Source organism: Aspergillus vadensis (genome assembly GCF_003184925.1).
Source record: "Aspergillus vadensis CBS 113365 unplaced genomic scaffold BO88scaffold_8, whole genome shotgun sequence".
NCBI lineage: Eukaryota > Fungi > Ascomycota > Eurotiomycetes > Eurotiales > Aspergillaceae > Aspergillus > Aspergillus vadensis.
Genome location: NW_020292046.1, coordinates 366303 through 386287, shown reverse-complemented (window position 1 = coordinate 386287; position 19985 = coordinate 366303). Strand labels below are relative to the sequence as shown.

Sequence of the window (19985 nt, the reverse complement as noted above, 5' to 3'; positions counted from 1 at the left end):
ATTTTCTGTTTTGTTGCCAGACCTAGCCCACTTCGCTACACACTGAGTGTATCCCGTTGGTTTCAGCATCCGTCGCCCCTCTTCCTGCCCCGTCTTTATTTTCTACTTCTTTCCCTCTGTTCTGGTACAGACCAGTCGGTCCGTTGCCACACGATTGTCGCACCTCTGCTTCCATTTGCTTTGGCATTTCTGTCCTTGGCTCTCCCTATAGCCTTTTACTGCACCAGCTCGTTACCTCACTCACAAGGCTGCTCTGGTGATTACCTTGCGCTCGTGATCACGCAGGGCAGACAACACTGACCGGCGTCGTGCGCCCCGGCACCCGGCGCAATGGCTTACAACAGCTTCCCCAACAGTCCTTCTTACTCGCAGTTTGGAAGCATGAACCATGCCAATCCAACTGAAAATGGCGCATCACCTTACACTCCTCCGTACCCTGCACAATATGGGCCGGAGCAGGTGAATATGCCTCAGCCTCAAGTTCCTCCTACCTCCGCTTCTCCGACAGGTTACTATCCGAAACCTTCCTACGAGCCAGCTCCATGGCAGCAACAGCAGCATCAGCAGCAGCCACCACCTCCTCCTTCAGGGAGGATCAACGAGGCTGTGAATTCGGCCTTTCGCCAGGCTGACTCTCCAGCCTATTTGTCTCCAGAGGTGGTCTCTCAGATAACTGCGACGGTGATACAACAGCTGAAAGCGACGGGGTTGGACAATTTGCAAAATGATCAACAGCCGTCACCACCACCGCCGCCGCAATGGAGTCATCCAGCTACAGCCGCCATGTATGGTGAACCGTCTCATTCGCCTAGGCCGCAGAATACCCCTCCACCACCGCCTAAGATTCCACAGGGTAACCCGGAATACCAAGCACCTGTGCCGCCTGTGCATCCCAGCAGCCCTCATTTATTCTCCGGACCATCCGTGGGGCAGCCGGGTGAAAGACGCGGATCGCCGACAAGCCAGAGTCAGGTCAGCGACCATCACCAGAGCATGGAGTCCCGACCAAAGCCGCCATCGAGGGAAGCTACGGTAACTGAAATGACAACGTTGGACAAAGTATGGGGCAAGTTCTTCGAGGACGGGAAGCCTACAGAAAAGCTCAGCATGCTATTGCGCGGCATCGCAGTCCACCTTGTAAGTGCAGTCCGCAACTGGTGTGTTCTGGAGGCTAACGAATTTGCTGGGCAGATCGAGAATTACCCGCCAGAGAACACACTCGTCGTAGTTCCTGAGAAGATGAAACAGTTCTATGCAGATACAAGTGTGTCGTCTGATCCATACCCTTGGGAAGGTCGGTTCTTTTGAACTTCTGTAATGGAGCGATTGTTGCTGACCTATGACTAGACATCTTTGACGACCGTACATCCCAGATCTCGAGGTTGCTGCGAAGGCTTGAAGTGGAACATCATCTCGTACAACATAAACTCCATGAGAGGCCTGATATCCCGGGCCTGACTCCTCGTGGTTTTGCTCGCTGGGCTACCTTAATGATTCAGGCCCATCCTGAGAAAGAGTACGAGCGCTTCCAGAAAGCGCTGTTGAACATGCCCATCAACAACCCCGACAACAGGAGCGAGAGACTGCCCAAGGAGTTCTCAAGGCGCTTGTTCCCCGATGCCCCAGACCTTTCGTTGAGGGAAGAGATCGATCAGAAAATCATGGAATTTTGCAACGTCGACTTGCCGCCCATCACCGAGGATGAGCTGAAAAAGGTTGCCGCACAGCGTCACAAGAAGTCTGCACACAAGGCATCAGTGAGCTCCGTCGACTCAACCGCTTCAATGGGAGAGCGTGAGCGTCAACCCTACTATAGCACATCATCTTCTGCCATTGTCGATGATGAGGACAAAGAGGTCCCATCGCGGCCCATTGAACGGGAGAGAAAGCCCTACACTGCGCATCCTGGAGGTGGTAAAGTGTACGAAGATAAAGCACCCAGCCATCGCCATGCGAACTCGATGTCTGCAGGATCTGGCTCTAAAGATAGCCCGATCGAGATCGGACCCCGGATGTCAGAGACGCACCTCCACACCGGGACTTCACGACCCACAACTACGTTCGGACGATCTCGCAGTCCGTCACGGGGTGCTCATACAGGCGGCGACTACAGACACTCCGAAAGCGACCTATTAGGCCATGGTAGTGGCTCTCGATACGGAGGGTTGTCGGACAATGACTACTACTACCCCTCAACCACGTCTGCCCTCCCAGGAGACATCGACGACAGTCGCAAATACCACAACCTTAGCCCCGACCATGGCGATAGGCGACTATACGATGCCCTGCGGAATCGAGACAGCGAACGAGAAAAGATCAAGCGCAGCAGCTGGGGCGGCGACGAGGATTACTATCGCGCGGCCACCGGCTACGACTATAAACCGTATGGGTATAGGTGATATTGATATGCTGACCGTGTTTGACCATTAATATTTATCGTTCTGGCGCGCTTTTTGTAAGAAAAGAGATATCCGTTTATGAGTTATGACTTATGATAGCGTTCATTATTACTCTTGGCTTCTTACGTCTTATGTTTAGCCACTCTGACTTTTTCCTTTCTGAAAGTGTACCACGAACTTCCCTCAGTATTTGAACCTTGGCTCCTTTTCTTCCCTTCCTTTTCTTAATAAAATGTATAATATCACTAATACCACACCTTTCGGAATCGCACACACATCATCCACCCCCATCCACCCTCTTCACCCTCCTCCCCTCAATAACACCCATAACCCTGCCCCCCTCAACCCTACAAACCTCCGCCTCCCTCTCCCTCCCCCTCTCCTCCCTCTCCCACATCTTCCAAATCCTCCTCCTCTTCCTCCGTCTCCCCCTCTCCTCCTCCACATCAACACCAACACCCCCATCCTCCCCTTCCACTTCCACTTCCACCTCCCCCCTCAACCTCTCCACCTCCTCCCTCCCCAACCGCCACGGCACATCCAACACCTCCACCAAACACCGCGACCGCTGATCCACGAACCGCATCTCAGCGTTCGTGTCCCGCACAGGGAATACCCGCTCGAGCTGCAGCTGGTTCACGCCGCGGAAGGTGATCACCGTGCCTTTCACGTGCGCGAGCGTGCCCGGTGTATAGGGGCTTATGTCCAACGGGAGAGCGGTTGTAGGGGATATGTGTGTGTGCATTCCAGATGGTGGTGGTATCATGGATGTGAGTGTGGGAATTGTAGCGCTGACTTTCTGAACTACCACGTCGAGCGTCGCACCGCTGCTATCGTCGAGCGTGAGGATCGTGACCGTTGGTAGATCCGTTCGAGAGGTTATCATTCCTAAAAGGGAGATGTATTGAATGGGATGGTTTTTGTGGAAGTAGGTTTTGGGGTCTGTATCTCATTTCGTGAGTTTGATGGATGTATAGGGGGGGATGAAGATAAAATATAGTATGGTATTGTGCTATATGCACCAAGGCATGTATGTAGACGATAGAGAGTGGGGAGAAATGGATTGGGATATACCTGGAAACTCCGGTCTTCTTCTCAATCGCAGTACATCCACCGCGGCCATCTTCACCCAGGTGAAGTGGGTTGGGGACGCCTTGAAACAATACGCTGGGTAGAATTCAAGGGCGTCATGGTTTTGTGCTGTCGCCATGCCATGGGAGTGGGGGCATTTTCATGGTTGGGGTTGGGTTTGGGTTTGGGTCATTGGGTTTTTGTGTTGGGGGTAATATAGAGAGATTGAGAGAGGAGGGGAGGTGATGGTGGTGTTTGTTGATTTGAGTAATGATGGGGGTGGTGCAGTGGTGAGGGGAAACCGGCAGTAGCTTTGTTATCGGTCACGTGGGATGAGGGTCATGTGGTGATAAGGGGGGATAGATGAATGGGAATGTTCATTTATACTTCCTGTTATTTGGACTTTCTTTACATCCTTTGTTGGGTACTTGGTCATAGTGGGTTGCTGTTTACTGATTTATTCAGTGAAGTAAGTAATACTAGTTCTGGAGAGAGGTTATTGAGGGGTTGAAGATATCATTGTGAAGGATTCCTTTATAGATAGGATGGAAGTATATATCATGTGGCGCATCTTCACATTGCTCCAAGCTGTAAAGATGACGGCGAAGTTCCGATAGATGAGTATGAAGAAGGCTAAGGAAATGACGAATATATTGCATGAGAGTTGATGTCGTGATTTTGGGCAGAAATGGAAGAGAAGAGCAGTAAAGGTATGAAAGAATGCCTATCACCCTAACTCGTGAATGAAGCCTGACGTGCTAATTGAATATTGCGACAGCAATATATGAATACGAGCACCATCCTACCTTCCTGACAAACTAGATGACTCCCTGTGTCCATCAGCCTCCTCACTGATTCCAGGAATGGCCATTGACTCGTTAAACTCATCCGCCATGACCAATGCAGCTTGTCCTCAAATTCCTAACGCCCCAGTTCGCATCTTGGCTTCAGGAAAGTGCACCTTCATTCTTACAGCAGGCCGACTTAAATTCTATTGTCCGTGCGACAAAGGGACATTTCATCTAAGTTCGGTCGATCCTGACGAGAAGTGTGAGCGGTGCGAACACACTCTCAATTATCATGAAGATGCTGTGTCGTCCGCAGTCCCTCAAAATACCGAGCAAGGTTGGTACCTCTTTCCACCATCTCATGCTATGCTTATCATATATCAGTGATTCCAGATGAAGACAGAAATGAGACCCAATATGGCTGGATAGGTTCGATCTCATCCACAAATTCATATCTCAAGACTGACAATAGCGATAGAGGATGATCCGTATATATGCCCTAGACAGGACACGGTGACTGAGCTAATAAAGCTCATCGATGCCTATCCCGTTATCCTCGTTAGAGGAACTCCTGCCAGCGGGAAAACAACGTTAGCACGATTACTTCGAAGTCGTTTGCAGGAACAAGGACACATTGTCCCATTCTTTTACACTTGGAAGCAAGACCTTATCAAACTCGACCCAGAGCTATGGGTGGCACTTGCTAAGGCGTTCAAACAACGTCTTCCACGGAGTCAGATCCCAAACCTCATGAACGATGAGGTCGTTATGATTGTGGATGAGGCCCAAGGGTCATACGATGATGATTACCTGTGGAACCATATAATAAAGTTATTGATAGACAAGCCTCGCAGATATAAACTACGCATTTGTCTCTTCTGCTACTTTGGAAGTCCATCAACGGGTGTGGAACCACCTCAGGGTCTCCATTATAGTCCAGCCATTATACCCGAAAGACAAAGCATAACACTCACGCCCCAATCGTGTAGTGAATCACCGAAAATTGGCCTCTTCTATACTGAGTCAGAGTTCGATGATGTCCTTTGCCGAATTTTCCGATACGATTTCCCCAACTGGAGAGTTACCATTGATGATGAAGCTAAGAAATATCTGTTCTTTCTCACTTACGAATGGGCACCCCGGAGGCGTAGCGGCGATGATACGGTTCGTTTGTGAGGTATGTTCCATATTTCGCTTCTATTGGTGTTTGTGGTTGATTTTGTCTATGTTCGTTGTAACCTGAATGGCTAATTTTGCGGTAGACCTACTGCGCCGACATGAAACATGACAGGATGTTTGTGATAACCCGGCAGCATGTCCTCAACATCCTCGACGGTGATGAGGAATATGCCTTTGCCTTCGTCCTGAGATGCGGCGTGTCTCGCTCTTTCACTAAACGAATAGACCTCAAAGATCCAGTTCGCGAAATACTCTGCGAGATTACAGAGAAGGGGAATATCAATTGGGAACAGAGACCAGGGTTGGAGGAATGCTATGAAAGAGGCTGGATCCACAGGATGCATACGGGTCCAGAAGGGAACTCAGACCAATATGAAATTGCTGTCCTGCCGTCCCGCCTGCATGAGAAGTAAGTATCGTCATACATATCTACTGTTGCGTATACTAAGTAGAACCTTAGATGGCTTCAGTACCTCATTAGCCAAGACAAAAGAGCCTTACCGCCGCGCTTCACCAACTTGACTCAGCTGTGTATGGAAATTCTACATGAGTTTTCAAGTATGAACCTGAAGCCTCCTACCACCGACAGGAGATTATCCACCGCAGCACAACCTAGACCCGTTGAAACGCAATACCAAGATGAGTTCTACAGGGCGTTTTGCAAAGTAGCTGGCCGAGGGGTGCCAATTTCCACGGAATGGGCTAGGACGGCATCCGGAAGAGCTGACTTTTTCATACCAGAGAAGAAGTGGGCAGTGGAACTGGTGAGAAATCATGATAGAATTGATGATCATGTGAAGAGGTTTCAGAAGGGAGGACAGTACTTTGAATGGTTGCAGAAGAAAGCCGTTGAAGATTGGATTGTCATCAATTGCGCTACCAGTGTACCAAATTCAGGTTCGTTTCTTGTTCTGGCATTATGTTGTATCTTGCTGACCACTTTATAGATTATGAAGAATGTCGACTTTTCCACGCTGTCTTTTTCAATGACTTCACGGAGGTACAGATTCTCGATCACAAAAGGCAGCCCTTGAGCGATGTTGTCTGTCTAACGAAGTGATGGAGTATGATTACTCTGTAGATCTTATTTGGTGGTTGAGGGGGATTACAATGGGAAAGAAATCCTGTCGGACTTTATTCTAGTTAGCAGATTACAATATATCATGTCTGTGGTCTGGTTAGGAGAAATAGGCGGCACCCAACTTCAGTCCTATATTGCAGATTGGATACAGACATGGGGACTAATACTGTGTGAAACAACTGCTGCATTACCAACGGCCTCTTTGCTACCTGCTAGAAGCTGAGCGCACAACAGCACTTCATTCAAGTCGGGTCCAAATCAATAGTACTATTTCCCCAAACCAACATATATATCTTACAAATTCCACCCAAATTCAATCCACGCCAAAAACACCCGTAAACATACACATACACATACACACACACACACACATATAGTACTCCATAGACCATCCATCAAAATCACTCCTCCTTCCTCCTCTCACCCCCAATGACCCAATTATTCAAAATCCCCACCCCAGCATTCAAATACGTCGCCACCCCCAACCAAGCCGCATACGGCGTCATCAACCAAAAAGCCACCCGGTCATGCTTCCACCAGATATGCATCAACGCCGCCACATTCCCACTCAGAAGCAGCAGATCTGCCAACGCCCACGCCGGCTTCCGGAACATGAAGAACAGCGGCATCCAGAGATGATTCAACGCCAGTTGAGAGATGTATAGTGTTTGGGACTTGACGGTCCAGTCTTGGACTATTGATGATGACGATATTGAAGGGGGGTATACGCTGGCTATGGTCCCTGATACTGTTGCGTGGTGGATGGCGAAACCCATCATGCCGTACAGGACGGTCCAGACGACGGGGAAGGCCCAGGTTGGTGGGTAGAGAGGGGGTTTTTTGAGCGAGTGGTAGGTTTGTTTGGTGCGTCCTTTGCCTGGGGTTGCTTTTAGTATTTGTTTGTGTAGTCTATTCAAAGGGGAGAGGTATGGGGATGGGGGAAGAAGCTCACGGTTGGTTTGGTACCCGATTAGAGAACCCGTCGCGATGGGCGTCACGATGGAGACTAGAGGGTGGGCGAACATCGCCTGAGGGAGTGCGGCGGACCAGGGCATGGTTGGTTGTTTCTTCAGCTTCGGCTTGGATTATAGAATAAATGAAGAGGATCTGAAGTCTGAGTGTGGGGTTGTCATGTATTTATTTATTCCTCTGGATCGATCGATCGCGGAAGCTGGAAGTGGTCGACGTCATCCGCATCCGACCAAGGAATGTAAGTAGGATCGCGTGGTATAGATAGCCGACTGTCTTTATTGGGGTGGGTTTATACTGGGGATATGAACTGCTCCACTGGAAATAGTATTTACTAGGCGATAAGTTGAAGATTGATCATGTAAATACTTTATTTTCTCAATGCTTGTTAATCACTCGGTTTTCCCCGCATTTGGTGAACCACGGCGTGTGGAGAAGCTTATCACATGCAGGAGATGATATAGGGCTTGTCTACATTTGATTGAGAGATGAATGAAGATCTGTGGAGCATTGTCCACGTTAGAAATATGGAGTAGTCTATGTCTGTCATCTCTTCAGGAAAGAGTCTGGCAAAGTAGTGAGCCTTGCATGTTGATTCCGCAGCGCTTGGCTCTGAAGTGATTGATAGAGCAGGTATGCAACGCGACATCTGTGATACGTCCGTGAACTTATGTAGGTGTTTTCTAGGAAGCTTGCTGATGCTTTGATGGTGCAGTATATACAGCAGAAGTATTGAAGCATTTTGACCCTTTTGCAGTGCTCATGAAATGACACAGCAAAGCTCCAAGGAACCAATGTAAAACACCATGCACCTGCAATGTCTTGAAAGAGTGAAAGCTCATGCTATATGGCGACGGGAACTATTTCTCTGAAATCTCAGTATTGTTGTTTTCTTTTCACTGCAGACTTCCGGTTGGATAATTTCAGGCACTTGCAGGAAGATGTGCCGCTAATAGGGCTTGCGTCAGATGAATGCAGTAGAACATATAAACTAACAAACATTGCTATGACCAAGCACATGACTAGACCTGTCCAAACAAATAATACATGAAAAGAGAACAAAGGCTAATATACAATGCTTGACGATGTCGACGTAATGCCTCTAACTATAAAGTCTCCAGATGACGCCCTCACCAAATCCCCAACCACTTCTTGACAGGCCGCTTGTTACCCTCCCAATCAACATACACATTCTTATCATCCTCACCCTGCTGCTCCTTAGCCACAGGAGACTGGTCATCCACAGCCACCTCCCCCTTTCCATCAACACCAGCAGCATCCTTCTCATTAGGCTCCTCCAACCCATGAGCAACCCGATACTGCCGTCTCTTCTCAGCATCGTCCACCCGTCTGCGACGCTTCTCCCTCGTCTCGATCGAGTTGTGCTGCACATGCATCCGAAACACCGAGATGGCCTGCCGAACAGTATCAATGGGGTGCGACAGCAGCGCGGACCACGGCGGCAGCAAATGAGCGAATGGCGACGAGTGCTTGAAGTTCGTGGTAAATGTGAAAGTAGCCAGGGAGGTCAGTACACCCTACACATATCACATAGAACGTTAGTAAACCCATACCACTCGTATATCGTTATGCAATCGAACAAATAAACAAGGAGCAATGTCTCACCATCGCAATCCAAATATGAATCCACCGATTCGTCAAGAACTTGTGCATGACTGTCCCCTCAGGCGGGAACATGTTCGGGTACTGCCTGTTCTTCTGCTCTTCCTTTTCCTTCTCGCTGAGCTTCGGCCCCGGGTAGTTGATGGGACCGCTGTTGACAACCTTCCCATTGCGGGTTTGGACGACCCGGCGCGCGGGGTGAGATGGAGGACGGAACTTGTCGGGCTTAGACAGCACGCGGGGTTTGCTGTCATCGGAGGCGCATCGCTGGGTGGTGCTGCTGGTGATGCGATAGGTGGTTCGCCGGCTGAAGGCGCGGAGGCTGAGCGGGGAGGGAGCGCCCCGGGGGAGGAGGAATTGGGGGATTGTGACGGGCGGCATTGTGTGTAGAGCAAGGTAGGTGGAGGCTGACTGGTGAGGTGCACCGCAGATGAAAGCTGGAGTTGGCTGCTGGGAAATGCCTGGCCTGTTGGTGTTGCGGCGCGGGTATTTTTTTCCTGGCGCTGCGGAGGATATACGGATCACGTGATAATGATTTCGTTGAGTCTACGCAGTGCTACTGCTGAAGATTGAATAAGGATTACTGTGAAAGATACCAATCACATATGTTGTGTATCTGACAAATGTATGGCTGCTAATGAAATCTTTCTATGTGCATGTGCATGTGCTTGCAATAAACCAAGTGTATACGGTTCCTGGTGCCTGTTGAGGCTGTTCCCTCTGCCTCAGGCCACCTCGGGATTGTCCCCGGCGGAGCGGAACAACACGAATCCCCATGACAAGTCGGCCAAACTCGGAGGACAAATGATGGCGCGCGAATTTCCAACACCTGGGCTTTGCGGGACCAGAAACAGTTCAATTGCGGTGGCCCAACTCCGTATCTTCTCCGGGTCTTCTCCGTAGTTACCGCCCTATGTTTGTGTGTGTTACGTAGGGAACTGGGCCACCATGACGGAGGCACAAATATGAACAGAGGATGAGATCATTCGGACGCGCTACGTCAGTCGCCGGCAGAAAAGCCGCTATATGCTCGGAAGGGATTCAGCGAGTATCATCTCCTATTGTAGAGTAGTGTAGGGACTCAAAAAAAAAAGCATGAAGTCTCAAGCCTGGCATGCACAGGGGTCAATTGACCAGAACTCGGTCAGATCGATCTGGGTAAATGGAGACAATTCTTGGAAAACATGGAGCATGGCTCAAAAAAGACACCGGCATCTTGTCCCGGAAGCGCCCGTTGTGCTGAATCATCTCATCCCTGATTGGTCGCAACCCGGATCACGGGAGGCGTTGGGGGCAAAGGCTGGCCGCTCTTGTACAAATTGATCGCAAGTTTTTCTTCCCTCGTCCGATTTCTCTCCTCCATCGCTTCTATTTTCCCCAGGATATCCTCCGCAAGACCAATTCCTTTGTATATTACTCTTACACCTTTTAATACCCTTTAAATCCCTTCACACACATTCAAAATGGGCAAGGACGCTTCTTTCGCTCCCGGTAAGCTGATGCAGTTTTCCTTGTTTTGGCCGCTCCTTGTCTTCGGAGGCTCTTCATTCACTGGTGCTTTCAAACACTGCATTCACCCAATGCCGTGATGGTTTCCCGCTTTATGATGGCTGTTGCTGGCGCTCGAAACTTCTGCCTGTTGTAACTCGATTCATCGCGTGTGCTGTTGCTTTTGCTCTACCTTTTCGCAAACCGCACGCTTTCATCCGTTAAACAACGCAACGCTACGTCGGAAGACAAAGTCGATATCCTAATCACAGCATAAGTCGAGCGTCACACCTGTCATCATGAGCTGGGATGCCTATGTTCTACCTTGCTGGATCCAACGTCGCGAGGAAATGGCAGAAAGGGAAAAGAGAGAGGCCGAGGCGGCAGAGAAAGCCAAACAACAGCTCGCTAATATCGACTTCGATTCAGGTGACTCCGCCAAGGGTGCCAAGCTCTTCCAGGTGAGTTGTGATTGCTCTGCGTCGCAAGTCGACATCTTCTCGAACAGGATAGTGTACTAACATCGCATCCAGACTCGTTGCGCTCAGTGCCACACCGTTGAGGCTAACGGTGGCCACAAGGTCGGCCCCAACTTGCACGGTCTCTTCGGCCGTAAGACCGGTTCTTCCGAGGGCTACGCCTACACCGACGCCAACAAGCAGGCTGGTGTCACCTGGGATGAGAACACTCTGGTATGCTCCGCTCACCACATCGCACATTGTATAGAAGAATTGTGGCTAATGCTGTCTGTAGTTCTCCTACCTCGAGAACCCCAAGAAGTTCATCCCCGGTACCAAGATGGCCTTCGGTGGTCTCAAGAAGGGCAAGGAGAGGAACGACCTCATCACGTATGTGCCGTCCCGAACGATCAGAATTGGCGAAACGCAGAGCGCTGACAATTGTACCTTTACAGTTACCTCAAGGAGAGCACCGCTTAAATCACCTCACCGTCATGAACCTTTCTAGAACCCGCCTGCCGAACATTGCCGGCTCATCCGCGCTGGAAACAGGCGGTGAGTCGGCAACCCGACAGTCAGGGACTGTAACATTACCACGCCCTTGTTTACCCGCGATAGACCTTTGGCGTTGCTGCGTTGGAAAGATACAGATACAATAGAGTCCTGTTTCCTTCCGCGAGCGCTGTCTACATATTCCCTTCTTGTTCTCCTTTTTTTTACCCTCCGTCTCCTATGTGTCCTCTACGAATGTGTTTCCTTCCAGCTCTTGTGTGTATCATGGTTTTAAAAACAATTTGGTTGCTTGAGACCATAATGAATTGAAGAGATCTCCTCTCACATGACAACAAACAAAACAATATGCTTTTACACAGTATCAGTATGCTTAAGTGATTGCTTAAGTGATTGCCTAGACCACCTAACTAGGCCGCTTCCCTTTTCTGCCTGACGGACCGATGGCCGTGCGCTGAACCCCCGTCCCGAGTTTCAGATGTATCACGTGCAGCCCATGCTGGCCGGGGATTCGTCCTGCGCGACTCCGCGACCACGTATGTGCTGCAGAGAGGAGGGGACCCCTCGGGGGTTGGAAGTGAGTACGTACCTACGAGTCAGCGAGGAAAACAACGGTGGCCAACTGCACCGGCAATCTGGCGGATGATCCTTGCAGGGCCGTGGAGGGCAGCTCAGGATGGTCATTGGGCCCGGCCGTTGGGCCAGTTGTCAGCCAGCCATTGATAGGTAGGTTCATGGTCCCGAGAAGGTACCGTTCCTCTAGTAAAATGACCTTAGAGCCAACCAGGTAGCTGCTCGATCGGAGGGTAAATACTACTACGGTCCTGAAGGAGGGGGGGGGGGGGGGGCAGAGAGGAGGGGAAGAGAAGAAATCACTGCAGTCTCCCATGGTGGGACTTGACTTGAACTGATGGAAGTGAATTTCTATCGGGCTCGATTGCGAACTACGGAAGCGATCGGTACAGTGATAGGTAGGTTCGAGGAACCTTTTCGTGGAGTGGTCATGTGGTCGTGACTTAGGATGGATGGATGGATGGATGCGAGTCACGCCGATATGATGGTTGTCGAATGGTAGGTTATGTTGGTGGGCTTATAGTTTATCTAGCGGGGTGGGAGAAGAAATGCAGATAACTATCGATAAAGGGTGCAGGAAACTGCAGTATGTCTATCTGCTGGACTACGTGAGAGTCGTGAGGAAATTGTTCCGGATAAGAGATGAGATGAGATGTCTCAATAGCTTTGTGGAGTAGGTAGATGGTGGCCGGGGGTTGAGTCGATCTGGTGCGATGCGATGCGATGCGATCCAATGCGAAGTATAGTACTTTGTACGTAGGCAGTCACCCTGGTTGCTTGGTTATCGTCTGGAGGAAAAGGGATCGGTCTGTCGGTCAGGCCCTAGTCTGTCTGACGAAACGTCGTTGTGGAGTTCAGTTTGAACCCTGCGAAATCGACAAAGTACAAGGTAGAAGTCTAGTTCGGTCAGTAGTAGAGTAAGTAGTAGTTATGCGCGAGTGAGCCTAAGCATTAGCATCGGTGTTTTCTGGAGGGGAGCCGATGGGCCCGATAAAGATAGATGGGATACCACCAGGAGGCTTTTTCTTTTTTCTTTTTCTTCCCTCCACCAGATGGAATGTTCCTAATTTTCCACAGGAACGAGATCCATGAACCAAGGCACGTTCCCTATTTTTACGAGGACAATTCTTTCGAAAAAATATAGGAATGTTGCGACGGGAGGTTAAAGAAGTAAAAAGGACTTTGTCGACTGGGAGCGACCGGGACAGAGGAAAGTCTAGACAGAAAGGACAGACAGACTGGAGGCTACGATGGGCCTGTAGGGATGAGCATCCCATGATCCCACCTGACCCGTGGCGCAGCGATTCTTATTGGACCAGCCACCTAGCGGGGCCCCTCCATGGGTCGCTCTTTCCTTTTGATTGAAATAAAAACCCCAGCCGTGGAAGGCATGCGAGGGGCGGGCCGGTATTATCCTGTACCTTCTTGTACTTCCTGTACCTGAAGACTCCCATCTATTACCATCTATCTCCCATCAAATACATCAATCAATCCTATATATAAACTACCACCCGTATTATCATTGTTGTCTCATCCCTACTATCTAAACTAACGGCGCAAAACAGCTACTCCAATAAATCTCCTTCCCCCCTTCGAGGTGACCCCTCGTGTGGGTGCGTCCTCTGCAAGCGCCTCTTGTAACCCGTCGTGACTTGTCGCATTCCCGTTAGTCCGCTGGTCATTTCATGACATACAGACAGACCAGACAGACAGAAGAGTGCAAGCAAGAAAGAAATCTGGTTTAGCCAAACAGATCATCTCTTCTCTTCTGCATTCTGACTGATTCGACGGACTGGACCATCATTCATCTTGCTCTATCTACCTCCCCACTTCTCCCCCAGTTCTGTTTCGTCGGGCCGGCCTGATCGCTCGCCGTTGCTGGCCATTCCTCAGGCACCCAGGCTTTCCCCCCCGGGTTCTCGTCCCGCGTATCTTCTACTACTACATTACTACCCTCCCACCATCATTCAACCTTCCCATGTCTTGCTCTCCCTCCTCCCTGCTCTCTCTTGGATTCACTCGCAGGGACATCTATAACCATATACGCTGTAATCTTGACCCCTTTTTCTACCCTTCACCCCTGTCATCATCTACTCCTTCCCCTTCTCTCCCTTGGCGCATAGCTTCTATTCTCCCTTCCTTAACCGGATCTTAGCGCGCCCGCAACTAACCCTCGTTCTTCTATCACCTTGATAGCACCCACCCTCTGAAGTTGTTGTCTATTGCTGCGCAAGTCGTTCACGACGTCGCAGCGATCGAAAGTGGCCTTGACTTCTTTGGTGTTGCAGTGCGCAACGCCGTCTATCATGCTAGACGAGCTGGAAAGCGCCTTCGACGAACATCCTTCATTGGATGCGTCGCTCGAGGACTTCGAGAGCAATAGTAACGCTCGTCAATCCCCCGTTTTCGGTCTGCCTTCCCAGCATTCGGGCTTCCGCTCTGAGGAATCGGATGGGGAGGATGACGATCTCACGCCCAACGGAGATCGCTGGTCGCCTCCGGGCTTACGCAGGTATGACTATGTACAAGGAAGTGGTTGGTATCGCCATCAGCCCTACGTGCGCAATCCCGATTACGACCGTTTCTGCCTCAAGCCCTCGGTCGGACTGAGCCCGTCGCAATCGCGCGAGCCTAGTCCGCAGTATGAGGATGCGCCGGAGGCGCCGACCGCAGGGAAACGCAGCCAGTCCGCAGAGACAGCTGACATCACCATAGCCGCCAATGTCCCCCTGCCAGCCGACGCAGAGACCCCAGAGAAAGGTCGCTCGCCGAGCCCGGGACCCAAAGGTGCAAGAGCTAGCCCGGATGGCGAGGGTCTGGACTTTGGGTCGGGGAATAACCTCAGCAATTGTAGGCTTCACCTTGATTTGCTACCCTTTGCAGCTTCCTGGCCGGAATGAACTAATTCATGACGCCTCAAAGATATCCGGTTCGCTGTGCGCGCGGAAGTTCAGCACCGTGAGCCCTTTGTCGCATTCTTTAGTTACTTGCGGTCCAAACTCGATAAGATCACTAGCTCCAAATCCAACGCAATTCTTTCTGTAATCGTTGCTTTCATATCGATCGCGTTCATGCGCGCCTTATTCCTACCCAGCGTTCCCGAAGCGATACCCGATCTGGTCAAGCTGTCAGGGTTTGCGCGCTCGTTCGAGCCCCTCATCTATTATTCGGAGAATGGCGCGCATCAAATAACCGCCTTGCAGGAGACTGGGGTGGCTGTCTGGGACCTCGGAGAATCGGTGCGCGGGACCAATATGACCAGCGCGCCGATCATTGTCCGCCAACTGGACGAACTCTCCGAGTCGCTCAAGTCGCTCTCTCTGGAGTTGGCGCGCTTCTTCTCCGATGTTGAGGGGGACATTGACTCCATCCTGCTCGCCATGGACTGGGCCAAGCGTGAACTGGAGGCCTTATCGTCGCAACCGCCCAGTACGTTACCGTCGGTCGTCTTCGATAACCTCCACGGGATCTTTGCGCGACTGGGGGCGTTGGAGCGACTTAGCGCCGCGAGTGGGGAAGGGTCCAGCACTGAACTGACCAGCACCCCAACCACCTTTGGCAACTTCGTCACCGCGGTCTTCGGCCAAACCTCTGCCCAGCGTACCCGCACAACCCTCACTCGGACTTTTACCGAAATGCTCTCCGTACTAGAAGAGGCGATCAACAACGAGCTGACGCACTCAACGGCGCTGTTCGCGCTCTTTGAAGCGATCGACCGCCAATTTCTGAATCTTCAACGGACTGTAGTCCGCGAGTCGGATGTACAAGAACGCGAAGAGGGCGAGATGCTGGAGTCGCTGTGGACTAGGCTTATGGGAGCCAATGCTGCTGCGATTCGCAAATACGAAAAGAACAAGCGGCTGCTCGCCAATGTCCGTAGTCGCACTGTCACTAACAAGCACCTATTGGTGGACCACCGCGGCCGTCTACTAACTCTCAAGGTCAATCTGGAAACCCTGCGGCGCAAACTTGTCAGTCCGTTAGTTCGACGCAACGATTCGATGAGCTTCACGGGCATCGAGTCCAGTAGTCGTAGCAACGGTCGCATGCTGGGCCATGTTGAGGCTGTGATTGACGGACAAATCCGAGGACTCGAAGGCAGCTATGATTACCTTAAATCTGTTCGAGACAAACAGAAAGCCAAGACTCTAGAGTTTTACTACGGGTTCGGGCGGCGCTTGCCGCAGAACCCAGTATTAGCCGACGGGTCGGACGATCTGGGGACGGACGCGATTGACGGGGTGTGATGCAACAGAGTCGAGAGATCTTGCATGCATAGGCAGGCGTTCCTTGTCTTTCTGCTCCTTCTTTTGTCTCTGTACCTGCATCACGTGGACATGGCGTTGTCGATCTGATCCATTCGGAAACATTCGGTCTTGTGTGCTGTGCACATGGTGGGCGTTCATCTACAGGTCCCCTTTCTTCGGTTACTTACATCTCGCTTCTCTCTCCTCGCATCGCTCTGGCTAGCTGGCGTACACTGGCGTCCATTGCGCTACAGATTTTCATTGGTTCTGGCCAGCCCTATCTTCTGTCTTCTCTCAGCTCACCTCATCTCCATCTTCAACTCCCTCTACCTCAGTGACACGACTTCTAGGGCTTTTTCATATTGTTTGGCATCCCAATCAAAAGCGGGAAGGGAAAAACATAGACAAGATTTGATTTGATTCATTGCAATCTACCTGCTGCAATCTTGCATCTCGTGACATGTCTTGTCTTTTGTTCCCTCCATTTGCTGCCATCCATACACCCATTCCTTGTTTCTCATCTCTTCTCCCCTCTCATCTCCCGACGTTATTAGGCTGGCCGGCCGGCTGGTGTGGTTGCCTGCTTGCTTCATCATCATCATCATCATCTACTGTGGCGCACATGGTCTTCGGCTTTTCGCTTGGTTTCCCTCCATTCGGTTTTCTCCTGTCAATAGTTGGTGGACGGAGTGTGCTCGGTTATGGGTACATGGTTGGTTGGTTGGTAGGTAGGTTATGGTATCTTTGATCGGTAGTACATGGTGTTGTAGTGTGGTTGGTCGTTATCTATCATCTATCATATCTACCTGTCTTTTTCTTTGGATTTACTTCACTACTTTTCCTACCTACTACTCCTCTTGTGTATCGATGGGATCTTACCATCGTATCATCATAGTATATATACGAGCTTACTACTGGCTGTTCCTCATCATTACTAGCATATAGATTCATGCAGCTTCGTCTGTAGGTATCAATGTGATTTTAGGGAGTAGTGATAATCTTGCTAGTATTGAGGTAACCACCACCCCGGCTCACTCCTGTAGACATCCCGAATTTTAGCATACAGCCATCGAATAAGTTGTCGATAGCAAGTTAGTAGTAATAACCATAGAGATGGAGGAAAGAGGAAATCTAATATCACAAGACTAGCCTGGAATTGACTAGGTAGTTAGGAGCAAGGGCATAGATAATACTGATTGCAGTGCAGCAGAAAATTTGAACCCAAGATAGGAAGAAACAAAGATGGGAAATGAAAAATAAGTATGTGTTAATATGATATGTGAATTGAATCAAGCAAAGCAAGCAAGCAAGTAAGTAGGTAATTCCTCGCGCCCGGCCGCAAATCAAGTAGAAATGTGAAACTCCCCCGAACTCCATCCGGATGCTAACTGATAGATCGATCGAAGTATGGTCTTGGTAGCAAGTAGTTAAGGTAAGTATGTTTTTTAGGTGACTTCATGCGAGTCTGCGTGATGGGTTGTGGGTTGTGGGTGCCACTGTCTGTCTTTCTCATGGTCATGGTCATGTTCGTCACTGGTATGGTGAGCATGAGCCTGAGCCTGAGCATGTGACTTGACTCGGTTTGTTTTTTGGTATTTCCCCAGTTCTTTCATGGTGAGTTCAGAAATGGGAGAAAAGGTAGAAGCATCGCCCCTCTTCTTTCCTTGCCAGGTGAGAAGGTAAGATGCGACGACCGAGTCCACCCTAGAATCCATATCCACCCCCATACGGCGTAACTCCATACGGCGTCGTAGCACTAGGACCCCATGCGCTAGCGCCACCACCGTTCGCATACGCCGTGAAGCCACCGTCCATACCCTCCGGGGGCTCGTAGGCATCCGGACTGCGCACACCCATCATATCCTCGTCGTCGCCGCCCATGACGCCATTGCGGTCTGCGCCTTCGGTGCCTGATAACGAGGAGATCACGGAGGCGAGTTTCCGTTGCAACACTGTGATTCCTTGCTGGATGATCATGTCCGGCTCCAGGGTGCCGATGCTCTCTACGTCAATGTAGAAGCTGTTGGGCTGGGCATCGTAGTCGAATGGTTGGTCTGGGGGAACGGGCTGTTCCCATCCTGCGTTGGCTGAGACGGGCCTGTATTGATATCACTGTTAGCATTTGACCTTCACTTGCTCATGTAAGACACCATCCTCTGCAGTAGGTGATGCAGAAAGGTGCTGGAGAACAAAGACTGAAGATGAGAGGTTGGGATAAACATACCATTCCTTTGCCGCATCCTCCTCATACCAGTAATCCACATGTCTCAAATTGTTATGCGGATCGTATTCAAACCCAATCGCCGACGTAGGCATCCACTTCGCATGTTCCTTCGCAATTCCCTTCTTCGCAATACACGTCATCTTCAACTCCTGGCCGCGTCTCAATTTGCAAATCAATGGTCCGTTTCCCTCAGGATCCAAAATCACCGGGTTTCCCACCCACTCGTTCGCCCGTTCTCCTGATACCACGAGATCGCGCGCATACACTCGCATGATGTCGTCGCCTGTGCACCGCGCATGCAGCGACAGGGTTACAGAGCAGCGCGCGCAGTGGTCCTCGCATTCGCAGTCGCGCGTGTACTCGACATCTTGGTCGCAGTTTTTGCTGATGAGGGGAATGAGACCGAGACGGTGGGCGAGGAATTCGTCGGGCAGTACGGAGGTGTTCTTTTCCACTTCAACGAGATCGATGGCCATCGTGGGGATTTCGGCGAGCATTACTCGGCGGAGGGAGTTGGCGAAGGCGAGGTCGACGGAGGTGAGTTTGAAGTCAACGCGGGTGGGTTCAGCCTGGTAAGAGTCTGAGAGTTAGTAAAGATAGTTGGAAGGGTTTGATGGGGTGATTGTGTTGTATGTGCTGGCGTTGGTATAGAAGGTGGATAGGTATAATGGTAAGAGGTGGACTCACTTCGCGGACAGTGACTTGGGGCCCAGTGGGCTCGATATCCATCTCGTAGTCCATGGTGGTTGCGGTTAGTAGCGCAGAGGCGCTACCTATCGAGTGGAGAAATGGTTGTGGTGGTGTAAGATGGAGCAGCGAAGAGAGGACTGATGCTGGAGGGAATGATGAATGGCGAAGGAGCTGAGGTCAAGTTCGTCGCCGACCTGCAGCCCGCGCTTTGCCTATTCGGGTAATGCGTCTGCTGCGGCGTTTGCCGCAGATCAAAATTCTGAGGTCAGTTCAAACTTCAAAGACTAAAGAGCAACAAAACATATTAAATTTAGTGTTAATTATATATGGGCTTAACTGTCTTCAGATCTACGGGTCTACGATCTCTACAGGCTTACTTTAAGTTACAAACTGAGCAGACAGCCAGCCCCTATGGTCTTCTGTTGCCTCGCAAAATGAGGAGTATGCTTGCTTTCTTCCTTTGCAGGTCAGATTCCTAGCTTGCATGAGCAAAAGGCAGTCCATCCCCAGCACCAACGGAGGCACCTGTCGACAGCTCTCGAGCCAGAATAGCTGGCGGGCCATAGTCAACCAGCAAGTCGTCGCAAGGGTATATCAGGTCGAAGAAGTATAAAAGAAAAAGAAAAAAGAAATGACCCTCTCCAAAAGCAGATGCCCGCTCCAACCGTAGGATGCGATCCCAAAG

The 19985-nt window shown here is 50.5% G+C and overlaps 8 protein-coding genes across 8 annotated transcripts; 4 read left to right on the top strand and 4 right to left on the bottom strand.

The window, feature by feature from the left end:
- Nucleotides 1-113: 113 nt before the first annotated feature.
- Nucleotides 114-2515, top strand: BO88DRAFT_260074 (uncharacterized protein). The gene is made up of 3 exons (XM_025702280.1): nt 114-1137; nt 1192-1294; nt 1348-2515. Exons 1-3 carry the CDS (start codon nt 331-333, stop codon nt 2397-2399), a joined length of 1962 nt encoding a protein of 653 aa, XP_025564080.1. The 5' UTR covers nt 114-330; the 3' UTR covers nt 2400-2515.
- A 22-nt stretch (nt 2516-2537) lies between these two features.
- On the bottom strand, nt 2538-3728 carry BO88DRAFT_260060 (OB-fold domain-containing protein). Its single transcript, XM_025702279.1, has 2 exons — nt 3474-3728; nt 2538-3341 (listed from the first exon to the last, which is right to left on the bottom strand). Exons 1-2 carry the CDS (start codon nt 3607-3609, stop codon nt 2677-2679), a joined length of 801 nt encoding a protein of 266 aa, XP_025564079.1. The 5' UTR covers nt 3610-3728; the 3' UTR covers nt 2538-2676.
- A 169-nt stretch (nt 3729-3897) lies between these two features.
- Nucleotides 3898-6497, top strand: BO88DRAFT_487061 (ATP-binding protein; the record flags this gene model as incomplete). The annotated part of the gene is made up of 7 exons (XM_025712516.1): nt 3898-4180; nt 4249-4595; nt 4643-4687; nt 4737-5422; nt 5521-5846; nt 5898-6334; nt 6385-6497. Exons 2-7 carry the CDS (start codon nt 4334-4336, stop codon nt 6495-6497), a joined length of 1869 nt encoding a protein of 622 aa, XP_025564078.1. The 5' UTR covers nt 3898-4180; nt 4249-4333.
- Nucleotides 6498-6611: 114 nt separating this feature from the next.
- BO88DRAFT_487060 (TspO/MBR family protein) lies at nt 6612-7732 on the bottom strand. The gene is made up of 2 exons (XM_025712515.1): nt 7471-7732; nt 6612-7395 (listed from the first exon to the last, which is right to left on the bottom strand). The coding sequence occupies exons 1-2, from the start codon at nt 7571-7573 to the stop codon at nt 6920-6922; spliced, it is 579 nt and encodes a 192-aa protein (XP_025564077.1). The 5' UTR covers nt 7574-7732; the 3' UTR covers nt 6612-6919.
- A 431-nt stretch (nt 7733-8163) lies between these two features.
- BO88DRAFT_403914 (uncharacterized protein) lies at nt 8164-9710 on the bottom strand. Its single transcript, XM_025706479.1, has 2 exons — nt 9114-9710; nt 8164-9025 (listed from the first exon to the last, which is right to left on the bottom strand). The coding sequence occupies exons 1-2, from the start codon at nt 9489-9491 to the stop codon at nt 8618-8620; spliced, it is 786 nt and encodes a 261-aa protein (XP_025564076.1). The 5' UTR covers nt 9492-9710; the 3' UTR covers nt 8164-8617.
- A 1187-nt stretch (nt 9711-10897) lies between these two features.
- On the top strand, nt 10898-11536 carry BO88DRAFT_452543 (cytochrome c; the record flags this gene model as incomplete). The annotated part of the gene is made up of 4 exons (XM_025710701.1): nt 10898-11059; nt 11132-11290; nt 11352-11446; nt 11512-11536. The coding sequence occupies 4 exons, from the start codon at nt 10898-10900 to the stop codon at nt 11534-11536; spliced, it is 441 nt and encodes a 146-aa protein (XP_025564075.1).
- Nucleotides 11537-14445: 2909 nt separating this feature from the next.
- Nucleotides 14446-16386, top strand: BO88DRAFT_338059 (uncharacterized protein; the record flags this gene model as incomplete). Its single annotated transcript, XM_025702966.1, has 2 exons — nt 14446-14989; nt 15062-16386. 2 exons carry the CDS (start codon nt 14446-14448, stop codon nt 16384-16386), a joined length of 1869 nt encoding a protein of 622 aa, XP_025564074.1.
- Nucleotides 16387-18090: 1704 nt separating this feature from the next.
- On the bottom strand, nt 18091-19351 carry BO88DRAFT_337359 (DNA-directed RNA polymerase II core subunit RPB3; the record flags this gene model as incomplete). Its single annotated transcript, XM_025702939.1, has 3 exons — nt 18091-18484; nt 18611-19179; nt 19298-19351. The coding sequence occupies 3 exons, from the start codon at nt 19349-19351 to the stop codon at nt 18091-18093; spliced, it is 1017 nt and encodes a 338-aa protein (XP_025564073.1).
- Between the last annotated feature and the right edge of the window lie 634 nt (nt 19352-19985).

What these genes read in the sequence shown, in the direction of transcription:
- BO88DRAFT_260060 (XM_025702279.1), bottom strand. Translation starts at nt 3,609, where the DNA reads ATGGCGACAGCACAAAACCATGACGCCCTTGAATTCTACCCAGCGTAT. An exon ending in AAGAAGACCGGAGTTTCCAG is followed by an intron (nt 3,342 to 3,473) that starts GTATATCCCAAT and finishes AATGAGATACAG; the next exon opens with ACCCCAAAACCTACTTCCAC.
- BO88DRAFT_260074 (XM_025702280.1), top strand. Translation starts at nt 331, where the DNA reads ATGGCTTACAACAGCTTCCCCAACAGTCCTTCTTACTCGCAGTTTGGA. An exon ending in GCGGCATCGCAGTCCACCTT is followed by an intron (nt 1,138 to 1,191) that starts GTAAGTGCAGTC and finishes TTTGCTGGGCAG; the next exon opens with ATCGAGAATTACCCGCCAGA. An exon ending in TGATCCATACCCTTGGGAAG is followed by an intron (nt 1,295 to 1,347) that starts GTCGGTTCTTTT and finishes ACCTATGACTAG; the next exon opens with ACATCTTTGACGACCGTACA.
- BO88DRAFT_487060 (XM_025712515.1), bottom strand. Translation starts at nt 7,573, where the DNA reads ATGCCCTGGTCCGCCGCACTCCCTCAGGCGATGTTCGCCCACCCTCTA. An exon ending in AATCGGGTACCAAACCAACC is followed by an intron (nt 7,396 to 7,470) that starts GTGAGCTTCTTC and finishes AAGCAACCCCAG; the next exon opens with GCAAAGGACGCACCAAACAA.
- BO88DRAFT_403914 (XM_025706479.1), bottom strand. Translation starts at nt 9,491, where the DNA reads ATGCCGCCCGTCACAATCCCCCAATTCCTCCTCCCCCGGGGCGCTCCC. An exon ending in TTCATATTTGGATTGCGATG is followed by an intron (nt 9,026 to 9,113) that starts GTGAGACATTGC and finishes TGATATGTGTAG; the next exon opens with GGTGTACTGACCTCCCTGGC.